The sequence below is a fragment of the Manduca sexta genome, chromosome 5 (genome assembly GCF_014839805.1).
Source record: "Manduca sexta isolate Smith_Timp_Sample1 chromosome 5, JHU_Msex_v1.0, whole genome shotgun sequence".
NCBI lineage: Eukaryota > Metazoa > Arthropoda > Insecta > Lepidoptera > Sphingidae > Manduca > Manduca sexta.
The window spans coordinates 4,314,057-4,337,545 of record NC_051119.1 but is presented as its reverse complement, the minus strand read 5'-3'; the positions used below and the strand labels follow the sequence as shown (position 1 = coordinate 4,337,545).

The 23,489-nt window shown below is 38.1% G+C and overlaps 2 protein-coding genes across 3 annotated transcripts in view; both read left to right on the top strand.

Annotated features, from left to right (window-relative positions):
• LOC115452720 (ATP-dependent RNA helicase DHX30-like) overlaps positions 1-16,541 on the top strand; it is a 32,537-nt gene extending 15,996 nt beyond the window's left edge. The window contains exons 14-22 of one of the 2 annotated variants that reach the window (XM_037443777.1): positions 989-1,069; positions 1,698-1,770; positions 2,129-2,265; positions 3,775-3,963; positions 5,851-6,015; positions 7,020-7,221; positions 7,886-8,084; positions 9,101-9,168; positions 16,316-16,541. In XM_037443777.1, the coding sequence (XP_037299674.1) occupies positions 989-1,069; positions 1,698-1,770; positions 2,129-2,265; positions 3,775-3,963; positions 5,851-6,015; positions 7,020-7,221; positions 7,886-8,084; positions 9,101-9,168; positions 16,316-16,523 (1,322 nt within the window). In that variant the 3' untranslated portion in view covers positions 16,524-16,541. Of the gene's footprint in view, positions 1-988; positions 1,070-1,697; positions 1,771-2,128; positions 2,266-3,774; positions 3,964-5,850; positions 6,016-7,019; positions 7,222-7,854; positions 8,085-9,100; positions 9,169-16,315 lie in introns of those variants that run through there. The other variant, XM_037443781.1, reaches the window with a different exon arrangement.
• A 2,621-nt stretch (positions 16,542-19,162) lies between these two features.
• On the top strand, positions 19,163-22,335 carry LOC115442293 (serine protease inhibitor 77Ba). The gene has a single exon (XM_030167302.2). The coding sequence runs from the start codon at positions 19,500-19,502 to the stop codon at positions 20,721-20,723; it is 1,224 nt and encodes a 407-aa protein (XP_030023162.2). The 5' UTR covers positions 19,163-19,499; the 3' UTR covers positions 20,724-22,335.
• Positions 22,336-23,489: the final 1,154 nt, after the last annotated feature.

The following is a 23,489-nucleotide window of genomic DNA, read 5'->3' as shown; positions in this document are numbered from 1 at the left end:
AAAACTATTCTCCACCTTGTCCAATAACAAACCACATATGCATTTCTTGACGGACAGAGTAGTAAGAGCGTGGAACAACTTCCCACAGGATGTGGCTGTAGCAGAAACTTGACAAATATTGAAATGAAATGATTTATTTAAATCTGTAAAATGTTATACATTATTTGGATTCCGTCAATATTAACTCTACCACCAGTTCGGAAATCAGTTCTCACCAGAGAAGAACGGGCAAGAAACTCTAGTGTTGCTCTTTTCAATCAGTTTAGTGTAAAGACTACAGTACATGATAAAGTGAGAAGAGTAGTGTAGTGTATTTTGATGGGAAGTGAAACCGGAATCCATAATTACAGGATACAGGCATATCAGTTAAATAAACTGCCTGCCTGATAACAAAATAATAATAATAAAATTTTGCTTGTTCGGTGAAAGCCCTGCAGCAAAATTTCTACCATATTCCTCAGAATATGAAAGTCTTTACATGTAACAGTCGCTGAGTTTAAAATATTATCTGCCTACATTGATAGGTGAAATCAAGCCAATAATTTAGTTCTTTACTATCAAAACTAGATAAAGTTTCATGGAACCCCGTTTAAGAAGAATGATTATTTTTTGATCATGCCAACATAGACCCTCATCGAGTCTCTCGTGAACCCCTGGGAGTCCACCTAGGACCACATTGGGAATCAATAGTTTAGACTGTCAGTTCTGTTGGACAGTTTTGACTGCAGTAAAAAAATGAACAGCCTTTATATCAATGTTATACTCGTGCATTTGTATTCAGTGTTCAAATTGGAGAATACTGCTATCATTCACAGTTTTGTTGGACAATTTGGATTGAAGTAAAAATACACCATGTATGTGAATTTGTATACATCATGTTCCAATTACATTAAAATTAACAAATTTATGAAATTATTTAAATTCTTTTAGATTGTCGTTGTATTTGCAATGTAGTATATTATATTCCTTATTTATCCCATTATTCCAGGGACAGCTAGTCTGGAAACAGTGTGGGTGTCGCAGGCAGGCGCTAAGCAAAGAACAGGGAGAGCGGGACGAGTGCAGCCGGGTAACTAACTACAATCATGAAATATAATCATCAGCCGCAGGTCCACTGCTAAACATAGACCTTTCCTAAAGATTTCCACATGGACCTTTTAGAAGCGACCTCCATTATGAAATATATATACCAGTTCACGTCAATATCACACACTCACGCCTTTAATCTCCAAAGGTGTAGGCAGCGGCGCAACTGACGCACCCGCTTACCGTCGTGTGTATTCCGTCACATGATGTGATAGATAGGGGGTGAGCCTGTCGCAATATAGGAAACTTATTTCAGACTCCGGGCTGGGTCCTTATTCTCTATCCCGCACGTTATTTTAACAGCGCGTTACAAGCACGTAACACAACGCATCATGTTTAGGACTATAGAAATTTGGCTTACAGAATACCATTCCACGCACATTCCTCGAAGATAACACGACACGGCCGCGATACGCGTTTACACTATCATACAAAATAAGGGCCCCGATACTGAGTAGAAAAACGCAATATCGCTTTGTCCTCCCGGGAGATAGAACCCGAGACCTCGGCAGAACAGTCGTAATGTAATACAATAACGCCATCGAGGCAGTAAAAAAATACGAACATGTTTGTTATTTATAATTAGATATAACTATCATAGTACATTCCAGGTCATTGCTACAGACTCTACACTAAAGAGAAAGAGGCTGAGTTCGCTGAACACACAACGCCTGAAATATTGAGGTAATTATGTATTTTGTTTAATTCTAAAGTCATTATTTACAATGGTTTCAATGTAAATTAGAAAAAAATGTTTTTTTTATAAAAAAAAAAAGTATTTATATTCCACTCTATATAAATGCTTCTTGTTGGAGAATTCATTAGGCTAAGGCTAATTAATTCAGAACCATTTTAATATGTTAATTTATGAAAAAAATAAAAAAAACACAAAGTGACTGCGGTGTCAATATATTTTTATTTTATTTTATTTTTTCTATAAAAAAATAAGAGTTTGGCCAAAAAAATGCGATCCATTTAATTTTATTTATTGTCATTTTTTTCGTTAATATAATGTGCACACTAAATCAACTTATTTTTCCAGGATACCTCTAGAACAAACAGTATTAGACTGTAAGTCGTACGCCCCAGAGGATAAGGTCGAAGATTTCTTGTCACAATTACCCGAGCCGCCGACGCGACAAGCGATCAGATTTGCCGTCAACGATCTTGTGGATTTGGGTATGTTATAAAACTTAGCCATATTCTATTTTTTTTTTCAAGGGTCCCTGTAGTCTTCTCCTGGGGAACCCTATGAATAGGTTACTGGAATCTAGGATACGACTGCAGGGCCCTGGAGCAGAGTTGAGCAAGAGAAGGAGAGGAGGGAAGTATTGGGGGAGCATAGGGACCTTCTTTTAGGATGGGCGGAGGGGAGGAAGAAGGAAAAGGCTAGGTTAGGATAGGTTAGAAAATAAAATTATATAAAAAAATTAAGACCTTCAACCTCTGTTGAACTAAAGTGTAATAGGTGAAGCTGCATAAGTTCTTTGTTCTTTTCTGAAATAGAGATAGCTTGTATGTTAATCCAGAATCTATACTTACTATTATATAAAGCTGAAGAGTTTGTTTGTTTGTTTGAACGCGCTAATCTCAGGAACCACCGGTCCAAATTGAAAAATTATTTTTGCGTTGGATAGCACTTTGTTCGTGGAGTGATAGGCTATATATCATCACGCTATACCCAATAGGAGCGAAGCAGAATGGCTAATCTCAGGAACTACCGATTCGAACTGAAAAATTCTTTTTGTGTTGAATAGTCCTTTGTGGAGTGCTCAAAGTTATATATCATCACGCTATGACCAATAGGAGCGGAGCAGTAATGGCTAATCTCAGGAACTACCGGTTTCAACTGAAAAAATCATTTTGTGTTGGATAACCCTTTATTTGTGGAGCGCTATAGGCTATATATCATCACGCTATGACCAATAGGAGCGGAGCAGTAATGGCTAATCTCGGGAACTACCGGTTTGAACTGAAAAAATCTTTTTGGGTTGGATAGCCCTTTGTTCCTGGAGTGCTATAGGCTATATATCATCACGCTATGAACAATAGGAGCGGAGCAGTAATGAAACATGTTGCAAAAAAGGGGAAACATTATTAGTTTTGAGAGCTTCCGTTGCGTGCGCTGCGTAAACGGTTAAAGTTATGCAACAATGATGTATGACGGGATTGTTCCTCTTAAAAAATTCTAAAAAATATATTATAAAACAAAGTCCCCCGCTGCATATGTCTGCCTGAACGTGTTACACTCAAAAACTACCCAACGTATTAAGATGAAATTTGGTATGGAGACAATTTGAGACCCTGGGAAGAACATAGGCTCCCGGGAAATTACTACTTTTATAACGGAAAACTTTAGCCTGGAAAACTTTATAACGCGGGCGGAGCCGCGAGCAAAAGCTAGTGTACTATATTTTGCATAAATTGTCACCTAGGTCAGGGTTTTGTGTTAGCAAATTACAAATCTTTTTAAGATTTTCTATCTGTATGTTTGTACACGCATCACACAAAACTTACTTCATGGAATTTAATGCAGTTTTCACCAATATATTACTAGATATCTAACTTAAAATATAGGTTCCATTATACCCTGAGATAATACAAAACGGGTCTATGAACCCTAAAAACCTTTATCTAATTTTATTTTTAACCCTAAAAACCTTTACCTATTTTTTTCTTTAATTTCAGGCGCCCTGACCCCCTCCGAGCGTCTGACCCGTCTCGGGACTCTCCTGTCCCGCCTCACGCTGCACCCGCGGCTGGGCCGCAGCCTGCTGCACGGCGCCGTGCTGGGGGCCGTGGTGCCCGTCGCGAACGTGCTGACGCACTGCGCCGACCACCTCGAACTGTTCAGGAACGCGCCCGACAGGAGAGATGGTGAGCTTGCATGGTTGTGTGAGGTCTTAGAGATGGGAATGCGCCCGACAGGAGAGATGGTGAGCTAGCATAGTTTTGAGAGGTCTTTGAGATGGGAATGCGCCCGACAGGAGAGATGGTGAGCTAGCATAGTTTTGAGAGGTCTTTGAGATGGGAATGCGCCCGACAGGAGAGATGGTGAGCTAGCATAGTTTTGAGAGGTCTTTGAGATGGGAATGCGCCCGACAGGAGAGATGGTGAGCTAGCATAGTTTTGAGAGGTCTTTGAGATGGGAATGCGCCCGACAGGAGAGATGGTGAGCTAGCATAGTTTTGAGAGGTCTTTGAGATGGGAATGCGCCCGACAGGAGAGATGGTGAGCTAGCATAGTTTTGAGAGGTCTTTGAGATGGGAATGCGCCCGACAGGAGAGATGGTGAGCTAGCATAGTTTTGAGAGGTCTTTGAGATGGGAATGCGCCCGACAGGAGAGATGGTGAGCTAGCATAGTTTTGAGAGGTCTTTGAGATGGGAATGCGCCCGACAGGAGAGATGGTGAGCTAGCATAGTTTTGAGAGGTCTTTGAGATGGGAATGCGCCCGACAGGAGAGATGGTGAGCTAGCATAGTTTTGAGAGGTCTTTGAGATGGGAATGCGCCCGACAGGAGAGATGGTGAGCTAGCATAGTTTTGAGAGGTCTTTGAGATGGGAATGCGCCCGACAGGAGAGATGGTGAGCTAGCATAGTTTTGAGAGGTCTTTGAGATGGGAATGCGCCCGACAGGAGAGATGGTGAGCTAGCATAGTTTTGAGAGGTCTTTGAGATGGGAATGCGCCCGACAGGAGAGATGGTGAGCTAGCATAGTTTTGAGAGGTCTTTGAGATGGGAATGCGCCCGACAGGAGAGATGGTGAGCTAGCATAGTTTTGAGAGGTCTTTGAGATGGGAATGCGCCCGACAGGAGAGATGGTGAGCTAGCATAGTTTTGAGAGGTCTTTGAGATGGGAATGCGCCCGACAGGAGAGACGGTGAGTTGTAAACCTTTGAGATGGGTTAAGTTGGCTGGTGGGTTTAGCTGGTTCGGAATTGGCTATGGGTCTGTATAATCCGATTCCGTATTCCCTTTATAGAACTAGGTTTTGCTCGCGGCTTCGCCTGCGTGATGTTTTCCGGGATATACATCCCGCTATATATTTTGCTGGGATAGGAAGCCTATAATAACCTTCCCAGGGCCAACTATCTTCATATGAAACTTCATAAACATCCGTTCAGTTGCTTTTGAGAAAATCAAATATATACAGACAGCTTTTGGGGACTTTGTTTTATAACATGTATAGATTTATGTGGAATCAAATTATCATTAGAACCATTTGCATACCGATTCATGCATAATAGTACCTACCTATATTTAATGTTGGGTTGCCTTTCGGAATATATCACCTTTCGCCACTGTTGCTGGATAATGTTCCGCAACGCGTTCTCACTCTGCGTCTCCCTTATGTCCTGCTTAGAAAAGGGCAAATAAAAATAATTTTAACAAAAAATTAAACCGCCTTCAAAAACCACTCAAAACCAAAAAATAATTTCACATAACAAGTATATATTGGATACCAATTTTGGAGTCGGTGCCTAATTAAAATTGCTAGTTAAGCTAGATAAATACATTAACGATAAATAAATAGATGAGCGAGTTCTGAGGTAACAAACATACAAAAAAAAAAAAAACTCGTTGAATTGATAACCTCCTCCTTTTTTTGAAGTCGGTTAAAAAATAGGATTGGTTGATAATAGATGTAAGTAGATAATAATAATGTACGGATTTTTAATTTATTTACGTCTTATTTATTTATATATTTTTTAATAATCTAATATTTTAATTAATTGTCTTATTAACTTCATTCTCACATTCCAGAAGTGAGGTCGATAAAACGCAAGTACAGCGCGACGTCAGACCATTCCGCACTCCACTGGATACAGGATGAATTCGAGCTGAAGTTAGAAGAAGACGGCTGGAGTGGGGTCGACGCCTGGTGTGAGAGGTACGGGATCAGGAAGGAACGACTGGGATATGTCAGAGGTTAGTAATATAATAATCATTCAACATGAGACCTGCGTACCTGAGAAGTTCTCTATAGGAATTTCGTGGGTGTGTGAAGTCTGCCAATACCAGGCCAGCGTGGTGGACTAAGGCCTGATCCCTCTCAGCAGTAGAGGAGGCCCGTGCAGCAGTGGGACAGTATATAATACAGGGCTAATATTATTATTTACACGTAATAAAATTGTAACAGGCCGATGTCTGTATATTATATTGTTATATAATATAATATCAGCCCTGTATTATATACTGTTGTTGACTGCCTCGGTGGCGTAGTTGTTAGTGTACACGATACAAGTACGACTGCCGCGCTGAGGGCCTGGGTTCGAATCCCGGTCGGGCCAACATAATTGTGACTGGGTTTTTCCATCTTAAAAATTACTCAGTCGCAGCTCGGAGTCAGGAAGTTGGCGGTGTGACACCTCCATGCCTCGGAAAGCACGTAAAGCCATTGATCCTGGGCCTGATTCTCTCCGGTCACGTCGGATTGCCGTCTCACCGGACTATGAGAAGGAACAGAGAGTGCTTGTGTATTGCACACACTTGTGCACTATAATATCTCCTGCGTGGCTGATCTCCGTTGAAATTGGCCGCCGTGGCCGAAATTCGGTTAAGAGAGATTCATTCATATACTGTCCCACTGTTGGGCACCGGTCTCCTCTACTACTGAGAGGGGTTAGGCCTTAGTCCACCACGCTGGCCTAGTGCGGATTGGTAGACTTCACACACCTTCGAAATTCCTATAGAGAACTTCTAAGATATGCAGGTTTCCTCACGATGTTTTCCGTCACCGTTAAAGCAAGCGATAATTCACAAAGAATACACACATCATTTTTAGAAAAGTCAGAGGTGTGTGCCCTTTGGATTTGAACCTGCGGACATTCGTCTTTGCAGTCCGTTCCAAACCCGACTAGGCTATCGCCGCTATTATTATTAAAGCTAATGAAACGCCATATTACCCGTCTACATCATCAATTCTTTTCCAGCTCTCTCCAGTCTTCACCTGCAACAAATACTAAAGTCCAGCATAATAGACCCAGCGTCAGATGTGCAGGAGTTGAACCGGTTCTGCGATATAGATCAGTTGTACAGCGCTGTGTTACTGTCCGGCGCGAACGCACTCGTCACCAGCAGGAGGCGTGTGAAGACCAAGGGGAAGCTCGCTACTGTCACGGAATTGTATACCAGGTTTGTCGATATTTGCCGTACTGTATCACAATACGCACACACATACACAAACGCGCACGCTCACACCCACATATAAACAAGAGCGCCTGCTCACACGCAGACATAAAAAAAGTGCTGATTTTAAATATGTATGAAACTTAGTGTCGCAAAAAAATGTCGCTTAAGACAATTTTTCTGACAATTCAACCGTCGATATACTGCCGTGCTAAGTTCAAAAGCGGTAACTCAAAAATAATCAAAATCTTGATTTTTAGTCGTCAGATAGCTTAACTACTTAATGCTTGACATGTTAGCCGACTAACATGACAGCTACATGACAGTTACATGACACAACGCGAGTCACCGGAATATAACCTTATTATTTATTACATAATAAGGTTATTTTTCCGTGACACGCGTAATGTCATGTATCTGTCATGTTAGCCGGCTGACATTCCAATCATTCCGATGGCATTTGGGTTAAAGAAATACCCATCTAATGAACTTACCTAAATAATGGTATCTTGTTTAGAACTTGTTATGAAAAACCTTAACGAGTTTCTCTACCTCAGTTTTACATACAAAATTATAAAACTATATTTACAAAACTACGATTATCTCGAAATAAGGTTGACATACCGCTTTGGCGCTTAGCACGGCTGTATAGTTGCCGTAATGTATACAGTGCGGGGGACCGCGTGCACATCTCAAGCGACAGTGTCAACCACAACGTCATCAAGGGGTCTCCCAAGGCCCACATCCTGTCGTACTTCGGAGGTCACCACTCGGTGGAGCGGCGCGCCCTGCTGGTCTCCAAGAGTTCGCAGGTCACACCACACGCGGTGCTCCTGTTCGCACCTGGAGTTGTACATAGTTGTGTAGAGGTAATTTTTTTTATACTTTCGCGGTGGTGACTCCACTTCAGCTAATGGTGAGTGGAGTGGCGTCCAATAGGATATTGACTGATGGAAGATGATTTTTGATTGGTGATCGATTACCCCTCGGCAGTTGACACAATAGGGAACCGGCCTATGCTTAATTTTGTACATTATTCTATATGTAATGGTTAATAATACGAAAAAGAAGCACTCCTGCGAAAACTGGATAAAAATTGGTTAAAAAATTAGCGAGTAATTCATATTTAAAATATTGTAATGTGCAGAAGTGGGCGCGTTGTGGGGATATCGCTTCATCTCTTTTCTTTCGCACGCGTCGTAATTCCCGATGACGTCACATGTGTGTATTTCGTCTCTTTTCTTTTTCCTTTTCTAATTAAAAAGAAACAGAAAAGAGCCTTGTTGATTTTTTACCGGATTTTAATAATTCCTTCTGTGTTATAATTTATATTATGTAAATAATTGAAAATAGTAAAGAACAAAAATGAGTCCGGTACCCTATTATGCCGGCCTGTTGGAACCGGGTATACAGAGGCAAATTCCGTAACGCAACACACTTGGGCCATTACGACGGGTTTTAACATCTTGTATGCAGCTGTCGCTATCCAGGTGGATATAAAATATATCCTACCACCATTCTATTGGACTCCACTCCATTTACCATCAGGCGCAGCGAGGTCACTTTGCTTATAATAATAATAATAATATCAGCCCTGTATTATATACTGTCCCACTGCTGAGCACGGGCCTCCTCTACTACTGAGAGGGATTAGGCCTTAGTCCACCACGCTGGCCTAGTGCGGATTGGTACACTTCACACACCTTCGAAATTCCTATAGAGAACTTCTCGGACATTCGTCTTGGCAGTCTGTTCCACAAGCAACTAGGCTATTGCCGCTTTTTTTGCTCATAGAAAACAAAAAACTCCTATATACAGATTACAGAGTGCAAATAAATAAATATCCTATGAAAAGCATATAAATAATTTGTAATATTGTTCGCAGGAGAGTAATGAAGACACCACGATTGTAACATTGCCAAAGCACAAATTAAATATATATTTACCTACTAGGTGAGTTCTTTGGACTATAATACTTTTTTATAAAATAAAAACATGTACAGTCAGCCAAAAAGGTATCTGAACATATTAATAATTTCGATTTTGAATCTGTTCAGTATATTTTGGCTGCCTGTACAAGTCTCACTAATATTATAAATGCGAAAGTTTGTGAAAATGTTTGGATGTTTGTTAGAAGTACACGCAGAAACAGCTGAACGAATTTGGATGAAATTTGGTACTCGGATAGACCATGTCCTTGATTAACTTATATATGCTATTTATCCCAGTAATTTGCTGCTATGAGAAATAATGTATTTTTCCATCGAATTGTTCAATAGTATAGTGTTTTAAGGATATTTTTATCAGGAAAAATTTTAACAAACAAAGATTGTAGTACCTACTACTGAATAAATTACATTATTATTCTTATAAGTCTATACCTAAATTGCCATAAAAATAAAACAAGTTGTCGGAATTTTAAAACTTTTGTATAATTAGTACCTAAGTATTATTTGTATCAAGAACACCGATCCATGAACCACGAGGCTATTTAAATTAAAAAAAAAGGAATTTCAATAGGAAGCTTGTACAAGCCTTTTTTATCGCGGAAAAAAATCGTTATCGCTACCACCACTTAGGGGATGAGTGGAACGGTTATGTTGGTTTCACCGGTGTTACGGCCCAATGTCGACACTCGGGAGTATAACATCCGAGCGAGCATTGGACTGAGTCCCTACCCCTGTACACCCTACACCGGCATACCAACGAAAACCCGGGGTCGCCTTCTTCGGCGCATACGGGACTGGGTAAATCTTGGACAAGCCTAGGATCCTGCTCTACATTTAATTAAACCGGAGCTCAAAAGACCGGCTGCCACGGTTCAAGACACTCTGAGCTCATTCCGCGTAGATCGAAAAACATAATCATCAATCCATCAACAGCTAAGTTTAAAAACAAATTTTGTAATTCGAAGGTTGAAAAGCTAAATTGACTTAAGCGACATTTTTTGCGACACTAACAATTTCACTTATAAAAAAAATATAAAGCTTAGTTAAAAAACAAATTTACTCGATCAGTTGTAAGTCAGAACACGCCATCTTGCTTTTTAAACTTAAACTAGGAAACGGTGTTTTTGACAGCTATTTAAGCAATTCTTAACGACCTCTTAAGCTAAAACAAGTTTATAAGTAAGACTGTAAATTTCATACCTATTTAAAATTAGCACTTTTTTCTGTTTTTTTAACCTAGTTAAATTTCTTCGAAAAAAATGTCGCTTAAGTCAAATAGCGTTTCAACCGACAGTATAATTGTAAATTGTAGGTAGATATTGTTACAGACTTTTCGTTCGAACGACACCTACACCAGTGACCTTTGAGGCAGTCTTCGAAACGTTTAGAGAATAATAACACAAAAACCGCAATAAAATCCGGAAAATAGTTTTATTTCGACGTCAGTTTGCGGTAACGTAACTAACCGACAGCGAGATATAATCTCATCCAGTCGACATTACCTACATCCGCCTCCGCTTTCCATCACGTAAAGTGTGGTCACCGTCGTCCCTGTATACAAAAAAAGTCTTTTTCCTGACGTAATTTATGGCATCATTATTGTGACATTGGCATCCGTGACTTAACGCAAAACCAAACACTTACCCATGAGTAAGTGTCTTTTTATGTTGCACCACAGGGTATTACCTACCGAAATTGTAATGTCCCGTGACCGTGATTTTTTTCCCGGTTACCGGTATTATGAAAATTTTGTTATTATAAATATTTCGTACCCGTTATTGCACAATTGTGATACTTTAAATGGCCTATGACTAATAAATTCTTCTCAATATACAAATCATAACAATTGCGTCATGTAATGTATTATTTTCAACATCGCGACATCCTCGTGGAATAATTTTACCGGAACACTACAGGAATGTTATACTTAACGACTCGCCTCGATGGGGTATTGCGTTCATGTCTCGGCTTCGAAATTCGAATCCCAGGTAGGGCAGTGGAACTGGGTGTGAAAATGTGTAGACTAGTTGTACTCTGCCTACCCCTTTGGAGCTAACAGCTGTGGTTTGGCGTAGGGATTTTGAAGGGATGCAGCTAGGGGGACAAGACAGCCGCCGATTTTGGACGTAAAAAAATCTATACAACGGGAGCCTTTGTATAAATCCAATGCTTTTCCCAGGGTGGATAGACATTTATAAGGTGGACACTGATCCTAGCTACGCCTATGCGCGTGTGTTACTCAAACACAATGTTGCTTGATATCTGTGATATAATTTCAGTAATTTCATAGATGATCGCACAAAGGAAAACACATTTTCTCTGTAGGTATATTAATGTTGACATTAATTAATGCATTTTATACAAGCTTCATTATTAATGCTTAATATTTAAACAGGTATTATTTCGTTCAAGAGAACTCGTCTTCGTATTTAACTCCGCATTGTATATTTATTAAGGTACAAGCTTTTGCTCGTGGCTTGGCCCGCGTGAAGCGTTTCCCGGGATAAAAGTCACGCTATACATTTTCCTGGTATAGAAAGTAGCTTATTCGTTCAATTGTCTCTACGTTTACTTCTAACAAGCATCCAAACTTTTTCACTCTTCCCATTTATAATACTGGTAAGTTAGTAAGTGATACCAACTGAATTTCGGCCACGGCGGCCAATCTCAACGGAGATCAGTCAAGTACGCATTAGATAACAAAGAGTGCACCTGTGTAAATACACAGGTGCCTTCTCTGTTCCTTCACCCTCATAGTCCGATGAGACGGCAATCCGACATGACCGGAGAGAGATCAGACGCGGGACCAACGGCTTTACGTGATTCCTGAGGCATGGGGGTAACATACCTCCAACTTCCTGGCTCCGAGCTGCGATTGAGTAATTTTTAAGTTAGAAAGACCCAGTCACAATTATTTAGGCCAGTCCCAGGATTCAAACCCAGGACTTTAGCGCGATAGTCGTACTCGTATCGTGTACAATTAAAACTACGCCACTGAGGCTGTCAATACTAGTAAGATTAGTGGTACAAAGTGATATGCGCAATTTGGAAAATTCTTTAATGTAAGAACACAGAAACTGCTGAATGGATTTCGATAAAATTTTGCACAAATACAGCCCCATATCCTAGATTAACACATAGGCTATTTATCGCAGAAAATAACACAATAATACTTCATTCAATAACAGTTGAAAACATTAAACAACAGACGAATAGCTATGCATACCTAAATATACCTTAGTCATGAATATATTAATAAGATACGTGTGGTGCGGTTAGGTTAATAAATAAACATCCATTGTTGTAAATAATTGTTCCGATGATATTCCACTGGCGTCCAACGTAAACCCCCTTGGTACGTCCAATCTCGTAGTATGTTACCTAATCTGCGAAAGAAACCAAGGTATTCCCAAATGGCTCACGAATCCATACTCTAAAATTCCCCCGAGATATCAGTTTAATAGGCAATTTAAAAGTCGTAGATAAATGATGGTACATCCTAACGATACTGGTAAGTCTCTCATATTTGAGAATCCGCCTGGATAGGTACCACTACAATGTCTGCTTCTACCGCCAGCAGTGTGTAGTCACTGTTGTGTTCTGGTTAGAAGGACATTGTAGCCAATGTAACTACTGGACATAATAAGACTTAAAAACTCATGTCTTAGGATTGCGAGCGCAGTGGAATACCAAACAATACAATACTTCAAGGTGTTGGATGGTGTTTCTACTGTTTATGAGCGCTCGTATCGCTTACCATCAGGCGAACGGCAAGCTCATCACGCCATTCAAAGGAATAAAAAAAAAGCTTTTTGAAAGAAGCCGTGCGCCTTTGTCACTACTGTTGTTGCTTATATGGCGGAGTGCAAGCAGAGATTTTTGAAGTAAAACTTCTTTTTGCTCGCTTGACTTGGGGAGTAAGCTGGTAATGCGTGACGAGAGAGTTGCGAAAAGTGTGATCTGGCAAAGCAAACTGAAGTTGAGAGGGAAATATAAGTTAGTGATGATAGAAAGAGACAGAGTTACGTTGCGTATATTACTGTAGGGAAGAGAGAAAGGTGCGAGCACACATTTTCTTTCTCTCTACATGTAAACGCGTCGGTGCGCTGATATAAAATAAAAAATAAACCAGGCACCTTATTCTCTATACGACACGTTATTTTTACAGTGCGTAACAAGCTCTTATCGCATCGCATCACGTTCGATACAACAGAAATTGGCATACAGAATACAATTCCACACAAATTTGACCCCAGGCCATGAGGCCCCAGTACGATGTCATGGCTTTTTTATTACGACATATTTCAATGTGTTCATATCAGTTGAACAATAGAAAGGAAATTACATTTATTTATGTTGTAAGCTGCATGATGGTGTCGGGAACAAAGACGCGCAATATGTTGCACAACAAAATTATTATTGATACCTATATGAATGCTAGTGACAATATCTGTAACGTTTTCAGGGGCTAACACTGAACCGATGTTGCTCGATATAGCGATAGATACGCATATATCATGGGACGCAGTACAAGTGCAAAACTTTATATTGCCTTTGATATTCCTAAGAACATTTTTTTTCACAAAAATAAAATATGAGGCGTTTACGTTCAAAACAAAAATGAATTAAACTGAACGAGTACTTTTATGGGTCAATGTACAATTATGTACTTATAGAAAAATTAAATAATAATACATATACCGATATACATAATATAATAATACATATCGAAGGTTGAAAGGCTAATTGACCTAAGCGACATTTTTTTGTGATTTTTTGAAGTTTCATACATATTTAAAATCAGAACTATTTTTTTTTTAAATGTTAATTTTTTTCGGTATATTAGTGTCGACATTAATTAATTCATTACCAATACTTAATATTTAAACAGATGGTATTTCGTTCAAGAAAACTCGTCTTTGTATGTACCACCGCATTGTCTATTTTATTAAGCTACTAGCTTTTGCTCGCGGCTTGGTCCGCGTGATGTAGCTTCCCAGGTTAAAAGTCCCGCTATATATTTTCCCGGGATAGAAAGTAGCCTATAACCTTCCCATGGTCAACTATATCCATACGAAACTTCATAAAAATCCGTTCAGTAGATTTTGAGAAAATCGATAACATGAAAATGTCGCTTAAGACAATTACTCTTTCAACCGACAATATAACAATAATACTTTACTGGTGATAGGTCTCTCATATGTGAGAGTCCGCCTGGGTAGGTACCACTGCAATGTCTATTGCCGCCAAACAGCAGTGTGTAGTCACTGTTGTGTTCCGATTTAAAACATTGTAGCCAGTGTAACTACTGGACATAATAAGACTTAACATCTCATGTCTCAGGATGGCGAGCGCAGTGGATTACCAAACAATACTTTGTAATTCAAGGTGTTAGATGGTGCTTCTACTATTTACGTGCGATCGTCGCTTGTCATCAGGCGAACGGCTAGCTCGTCTCGTCATTCAAAGCAATAATAATAATGTCAGCCCTGTATTATATACTGTCCCACTGCTGAGCACGGGCCTCCTCTACTACTGAGAGGGATTAGGCCTTAGTCCACCACGCTGGCCTAGTGCGGATTGGTAGACTTCACACACCTTCGAAATTCCTATAGAGAACTTCTTAGATGTGCAGGTTTCACGATGTTTTCCTTCACCGTTAAAGCGAACGACAAATTCACAAAGCAATAAAAATGTATATTTATATATAAATATTTATAAGCATTGTCTACCTACCAGTCTGCCAGACTTAAATCCATACATTTAGCATGATGAAATTTAAGTCTTATAAAATAAAGTTATTTTTTCCCTAAACGAATAATTTTATAATTAATCACCAATGTCACATTTGATTTTACATAAAAGAACGTCGCAACATGCAGGATTTTAATGATAGTTTAACGAATAGGTATACTATTTCTAAGAACAATTTATTTGAATACTAGATTTTATTTTGAAAAAGTATTTCCGGGATAAAAGACTCCTCATACTTAAGTATTTATCTTTTAATATCTGTGTAAGTCATGATAAGAACCTTCGCTCTTCTACCAATCTTCGCAAGTGTCCCCCTCGTGGATGTAACTTCATATTTTCGCCATTCAATCTATATTTCTATGGAACCACACTGTTGGCTATTAAAATGAGAGTCAGACTACTATGCCTGTGGCATTAAGTATATTCTTCTGTGTACATAAAGTGTATAAACATTATAAAACAATCCTATATCTCACCCATATTCTTAAACTATCTCCATACCAAATTTCATAGAAATCTGTTCGGTAATTTTTAGTTCATAGCGTTGAGACAGACCCGGTAGGAGACTTTGTTTTCATTAGTGGTGCATGATAAGGATATTCATATTATCTATTGTGAAAGGACTTTCATGTTATTATACATTGAGTGTTCGTTAAGGCGATACCTCAAGGTCCATTTTCATACATTTTGTTTCGGCTTTAATCTGGGTAACTAAACAAGTATTGGCAAGTAAAGAATTTAAATTCACGTCTAGTTAGTGATTAGTTCTCGCAGTTGAAAGAAAAATGTAAAAATAATTAATAATCATGGATATTTCTGCCTTTAAAATTTCGTCATATTAAATTTTAAAGGCCGAAATATCCATGATTATTAATTATTTTACATTTTTCTTTCAACTGCGAGAACTAATCACTAACTAGACGTGAATTTAAATTCTTTACTTGCCAATACTTGTTTAGTTACCCAGATTAAAGCCGAAACAAAATGTATGAAAATGGACCTTGAGGTATCGCCTTAAACAAATTATGACAGTTTATTAAGTTTTTTTTAAACATCGAACACAATTTTAACGTTTTAAGAATGACTGCCTTGGTGGCGTAGTTGTACTGCATGCGCGGTATGGCAGCGTTGTGAGGTCCTGAGTTTTAATCCCGGGTTGGGTAAAGCGATATTTGGGTTTTTCTGCTCAATATCAGCCCCGAGTCTGGAATTTGTGCCTGATATGGCGATAGACTCAACCCCTGTCACATCATGGGACGGAACACTTGGCGAAAAGTGGGTGCCCTGCTCACGTCTCTGCCTGCCCATTCGGGGATAAATACATGATATGTGTGTTAATTTCACTCATCAAAAATTTTAATGTATGGCAACCCTGAATTATGTTTTTTTTTTTGCAGTCACGCAGAGAAAATCTTAAAAGCCAGAGAGATGTTGTGGAAAACATTCCAGTATTACATAGAAAGAGACTTCCAAAGCGTAGAGTATGATGAAAATACCGCAATATCCGAGTTCAAAGTGCAGCTTGTCAAAGTAATTGGAAGGATATTGGTCGAAGCACATACAGACTACATAGAAGGGAAGAGCAATATTGAATATGTAAGCTGAAATAAATGATAAAATATATTTCGTTGTTTTTAATCTTTCTAAACGCCTTAATAAGGTTAAGTACTATTTGTTGTACATAAATGGTTAGATGTAAAAAGCCCAACGAGCAAAAAAAAATGAGAAAAAGGTGAAAGGCCAAGGAACAGGGCCGAGCAAGCTACCTACGATGTCTACCTACCTAGTAGGTAGACACCTACCTACCGGCTACCTACATTGTAGTAACCACTGACTACCTACCTTGTAGTACCTACTGACTACCTACCTTATAGTACCTACTGACTACCTACCCTGTAGTACCTACTGACTACCTACCTTGTAGTACCTACTGACTACCTACCCTGTAGTACCTACTGACTACCTACCTTGTAGTACCTACTGACTACCTACCTTGTAGTACCTACGGACTACCTACCTTATAGTACCTACTAACTACCTACCTTGTAGTACCTAGTTTTTCCGATCTGATTAATTGTGATTCCTTCCTAGTCGATGTTCGGTCGCGGCGGCCAATCTCAACGGAGATCAACAAGTACGCAGGAGATATAATACTGCACAAATGGGTGCAATACACATGTGCACTCTATTCCTTCTCTCTCATAGTCCGTTGAGACGGCAATCCGACATGACCGGAGAGAATCAGGCGCAGGATCGGCTTTACGTCTTTATCGAGGCACGGAGGTGTCACACCGTCAACTTCCTAACTCCGACGTGCGACTAACTAATTTTAAGTTGGTAAGACCCAGTCACAGTTACTTTGGACTGACCCGGGATTCGAACCCAGGACCTCAGCGCAGTAGGCGTACTCGTACCGTGTACAATTACAACTACGCCACGGAGGCAGTCACATTTAAAATAATATAGTGTTCATAAACGGAAAATTTCTTCTGGTCTATTTACTTTACTTAACACCTGACTGTATTTTGTATGAAATAGTTAAAATACCATATTTTGTATTTATAATAGAAGACTTAGGAATAATTCGTACCTATATAAATATAAAATTCCAAAGTCCAATAATAATATAATAATAATATCAGCCCTGTATTATATATTTGCCTACTGCTGCACGGGCCTCCTCTACTACTGAGAGGGATTAGGCCTTAGTCCACCACGCTGGCCTAGTGCGGATTGGTAGACTTCACACACCTTCGAAATTCATAAAAAGAACTTCTCAGATGTGCAGGTTTCCTCACGATGTTTTCCTTCACCGTTAAAGCGAACGATAAATTCACAAAGAATACACACATGATTTTAGAAAAGTCAGAGGTGTGTGCCCTTGGGATTTGAACCTGCGGACATTCGTCTCGGCAGTCCGTTCCACACCCAACTAGGCTATCGCCGCTTTTTTAAAGTCCAATAAGCCGGCATAATTGTGTCGACTGCCGGGTAATCATCTCTCGTCAGTCGACATTCTATTGGACCCCATTCCACTTACCATCTGGTGCAGTGGGATCAGTTTACCGTGTACCTATAAAAAAATGCTTAGGTTTTCATTGTTTATTTTGTTGGAGTTTATTGACTTAGCACAGGTAATTGACTGAGGTCCGAGCATAATCAGAAACTTTAAAAACTGTTTTATTTCCTTGAATACATGTCATTAAATTTGTGTCAATGAGATATCAATTTATTTTTAATACAACATTATCTACGTATACTTAGTACATATAGATGTTAGGTACTCAGATGGCCGAGGCTAAATAATCTCAACATGATTTGTATCATAACAATGCTCAGAAACAATACAGTCTACACCTGTGTGACATGGCATGACTAATGATCAGCTTCTGAACTAATTAAATTCGTTACGACGGTTTAATCAGTAATGGCGGCCTTAGGCAGTGCAAGGTACCGGATGGGAGCAAAAAAGGCACCAATTTTGTCAATTTTCAACTTATGTTGAAAGGTAACATGGATGGGTCTTAAAAAAATAATAAGTAGGTACACATACGATCCCCCTATAGCGCAAGGGCTCGGGCGATAGCCAGATAATCCCTTCCCCTAAGGCCTCCACCGCTAATCAGGTTTTTATTCAATCAGTGGCGTGGCGCCAACAATGTTGCCATCTTAATAAATTTACCTCGGAAACTGATAGATTAGACTCCGTCGATACTTAAATATTTTAATCCTTTCGTCACACTGCAGCAAAAATAATAGTGTATACGTGAACGTTGCTAAAACAGTCTGTTACGACCTAAAAAAGCTCGCAAGAAATTTATGTCACTAAGTCTAAATAAAAGGCTACCGGAAATTCAGACTTTTAGTGGATTGACTGAAGATCTAACTTAGAGTCGTTTTTAGATAGAACAATATTTTTTACAGGTTCGACAAACAGACTTGGCAACCAGGTGCTAATAACTTTGACATGAAACATTTTTAATCAATGACCTTTATTTGTAGAATACCTACCTAGTGTGAACTGTGACCTCCACAGTCCACTCTCTGGAACATCCTAAAATGAACGAACAATATGTAGGTATAACATTTCAAACATCGGGTACAGATTTTATTATTGTAAAAGAGTAAAAAACAAATCCCAAAATGCGAAAAGTGAAAATCTTATTACATTTTTTATTCCTTCGCCTGATTACCTGATAACCCTGCATAAATTACTGAGTGGTCGCCTCAGGACAATGACAAGCAGGTCGCAGGTCTGCAGTCGGCTGTTGTCGGTCGCGTCAATTGACGTCACAAATGATAAAATCGTCAGCGGTCACCGCTTACAATAAAAGGCTGGTTTTGTGTTATCCTCGTTAGTATACTTTGTGTTTGTGAGCTGCGCGCGATTTGCTTAATTTATGTAGAGGAAACAGATATGCTACGATAAAAATAAATAACCGGTTAACAGTCTAGTAACCGGTACAAGTTTCCTTGTATATCGCAGTCTGCTCACATTCGCATCGGCCGTGGACATGCTCGTATAGCAAAAACTAAATAATAATTTGTTTAATTCATTTTGTGAGTACCAACCTACTCAATATGAAGTGTGTGTTAGTGATTGTATTATGTATTGTATCATGTTATTGTGACGATTTACCTGCGAAAGTAAGAAACGGGCTAACCGAGAAGATTGGAAACTTTTCTATCGAACTGTTATACCACACGTCGAAATCTCAACCCGAAAATCAAAATTTGGTGTTGTCGCCTATCACAGTGTGGACGGCATTGGCTGTGATCTCCGAAGGCGCTACTGGCAATACGAGACGTGAAATTAACCACGCGCTACGTATAACAAACAGGAATAAAAATGTAACTCGCGCTAACTACCGTGAAATATCCAATTGGCTTGTGGTCAAGACAAAAACAGTGGAACTTGCAAAAATCAATGCAATATTCGTTGATCAGCAACGTTTACCTCAAGAGGACTTCATCGCCATCGCTAAAGAAATCTACGACACCAACATGGTGCCGCTTAAGTTCGAGGAAGCTGACGTCGCCGCGGATGTCATCAATAGACAAATTTCGAACGTCACGCATGGCCGCATCAAGAACATAGTTAACAGCGAGAGCTTCAAAGAAAGCAAAATGATATTGACGAGTGCATTGTACTTCAAAGCGCAGTGGACTGTGCCTTTCAATGCGTCGTCGACGACAAAAATGCCATTCCATGACAGTTATGGTAAGAAAATCGGTGAAGTCAACATGATGTATAACAGACAAATATACCCATTCGCAAATATGAGACAACTACAAGCCAGAGTGATAGAGCTTCCATACGGTTCAGAAAATAGACTATCTATGATCATAATGCTGCCAAACCCAGGCGTCTCTGTAGAGGATATGTTTTTAAATTTTAAAACTTTTACCTTAGATAATTTTTTCGAGGAAATGCGTTTGAGTTCTGAAGAGTTTGGCGATGATGAGATAGATTGTTTCCTTCCAAGATTCAAAATTGAGGCAGATTTGGATATGAGTGAAGTTTTACAGAATGCCATGGGCATTCAAGCCTTGTTTGATCAGAATAAAGCTACGTTGCCATACATGGCTCGTACTCCAATGTATGTTTCCAAAGTTTTACATAAAGCCGAGATTGAAGTGACCGAAGAAGGCACAGTAGCCTCTGGTGTCACTATTGCTGAGTTTAGTAACCGCATTGGCATTATTAGGTATGAAGTGAACAGGCCATTCTCATATATAATTGTAGAAAAAGTTACAAATACTATTGTCTTTGGAGGAATATACAAACAACCTTTTCTTTACTAAACAAAGTTGAGTTTAGTCAACATAAGTTTGTACCATTTTCAAATATTAAACATTTGAAACTATCCATGAATGGTATGATTAGTGCATATTTAATAATTCAATAAGTTGATCCACATTGAATCTCTTAGTATATACTTATAAGTAAAAGAATAGGCATTCTTTTGGTGTAAAACAATTTTTTATATAAAACAGTTGCTTAAATATTTGTCGAGTTTTACACCATATTGTGTCCTATTCATTCTATTGTCCAATATTTAAATACTCTCATACTATATACTGTGAAGCAATACAAAACAGTTGCATCACACAAGGTAAAATTAATTTTCCTGTTGACAACTTGAATACTGGGAAAATACAACTTGTGATAATAAAACGTGGGCTGCCTGGATTTTACATTTATTTGTGATATATATTGCCCAAATAGAGAATATTTATTAGCCAATCAGCAGTCTTCCCACCAAAAATAAACTAAAAAAAATATTTTAAACATGTAATGTTAACTGCCATGTTAAACATGTGAATTGTGATTTTATTGTATTCAAGTCATTTATACCTCAATTATTATTTTTTTTTGTTATAAGCATGGCATTTAGCATGTTATGAAAAATGTAATGTATAAAATATAAAAATAACAAAAAGAAAAAAATAAAAAATAAAATTTGGGCAACCTTTTTTCAAGGTTGATAACCTGTAATTCTGAACATATACAAATTGAAAATATACTCTGTGATACTAAGCAAAACATAAGTATTGAAAGTTTGATGTCTATGTCTAATTGGATAAAAAAAATACAAATAAATTGAGAAAATCCTCCTTTCGAACTTTGTTAAAATCCTATTTCATATATCAGGTGGCCCAATTAACTAAGGTGTCTAACAGAGCTTTATTTTTAAATATGTGTTATTTATTTCTAAATTCTATTTATAAGATTTTGTTAGTTTTAAGGTCTGAAGACTGCAGCTAAATACTCTGTAATTATAAGCAATTTTTGACTGATATTTAACCTTCTTAAGAGCATTTTATTCAGTGTTGCCATTTTTTGTCTCTCTTACTTATAAAGTAGGCATTAAGCTATGTGACAAAATAACTCACTGTTTTAAAATGTTTATAAGTTGGAAGTCATTAATATAATAATAAATGTTCTCTATATTTTCTCATGTCCTGCATTTCTCATGCTCAAAAAAAAATAACATGTATTTTGATAATTCTTAATTTAAAATAAATTAACATGTCTTTAGATATAAGTCACACACACTATTCAAATAAGTAAAACACTTTAAAATAAGGGCTCTCTATAAACATATTGAATCAATAATATGTAAAACAGTTTTTTGAAACCGTTCTTGTACATTTATATTGATATGCTGTCTCTTGGACTTGTCAAATCATTTGACTAAGCAAAAAGAAGACTTGAATTTTAAGAATGTTTATTATAGGGGAGTGACTATAATTAGAAGTTACACATACGCATTTTGTAATATAGTGATGTCTATAGAAAGAGTAATTTATTCAGAGAATGAGAAATGCAGGGCAGATTTGGCAGCCCACAATACTTGTTGAAAATGTGATTTGTACCCATTCAATGATACAAGAAATAAATTTGTTACCTACATTTATATTTTTTATTTGATACCTATTCGCATTATACACAAGGAAAAACAAATAGTCGACCATTTCGAGATATAAAACTAGTCATGCAATTAACTATGACTAGATTTCAAAGGTCACAACAAGCTAGTTGTATACTAAGAGCAATTGGACTTATAAACCTTTTTTACGATATTATGTTTTAAAGAAATACTAACCTCACTTGATTTTGTTATTTATTTAATTTTATTACCAGGTAGTGCTCACCTAGCCAAAAAATTATAGACAGCCAAATTATGTTTTTTAATTTGTTTCTGGTATACCAGGGTACAGGCCTAGCTTAGTTTGGCACCCCTTGCAAATAAGTATATTTTTTGTTTTTCATAATAAGCTTGTAATTTGTAACCATTGAAATTGTAAACAAATTCGGTTATGTATAATAAAAATTATTATTATTATACGCTAAAAGGATCCAGCCCAAAAAATGACATTTGAAACAAGAAAGTGAAGATTAAAGTTTAAATCGTATTGCTCATTGATATTCTATTTTATATTTTGTTAATAAAAAGTTCAAATTAACATATTTAACTAAGTTGTTTTTACTAATGGAAAATATAGATCTTATACACTAGAACTAATTTGGCATACTCGTCTCACTTTCGACCATACTGAGTTAATTTAGTCTAAGAGTTAAGTAATAAACATTTTTTTGTAGTTTTTGCAGACTGTAATGTATCTAAGCCTAACTAATACACCTTCGTTCTTGATCTGCGGTCGGCCTTGAATCTCATAGATTTCACAATTATCTCGTGTTGCAGGAATCTAAACCATTGTGAGGTGGTCCCACAGGTCATAATCGGCTCACCACCAACTGCACAATGGAAGCTGCCTAACATGATGAAACAGGGTAAGACTTGAAATGAGTACTCAATCGGCATTCCAATGTATACAAGGTGGCAGCGCAGCTTACATACTTTTTCTAGGTATTAGTACTTGGGTTGAATTATTGTATATAATTCGAGAATTTAACACCTTCCGTTAACTTATTGTGTGACCCTTCTCAATTTTTTCAAGGCAGTTAAATTATATATACAACAATAACTACTACTACGCAAAGTAGTAACGACAAGAGTTATGGCTTATAAGACTTACCGCCATTTTAAATTGACGATCCTTATC

Coding starts and splice junctions, on each gene's coding strand:
- LOC115442293 (XM_030167302.2), top strand. CDS start 19,500: ATGAAGTGTGTGTTAGTGATTGTATTATGTATTGTATCATGTTATTGT.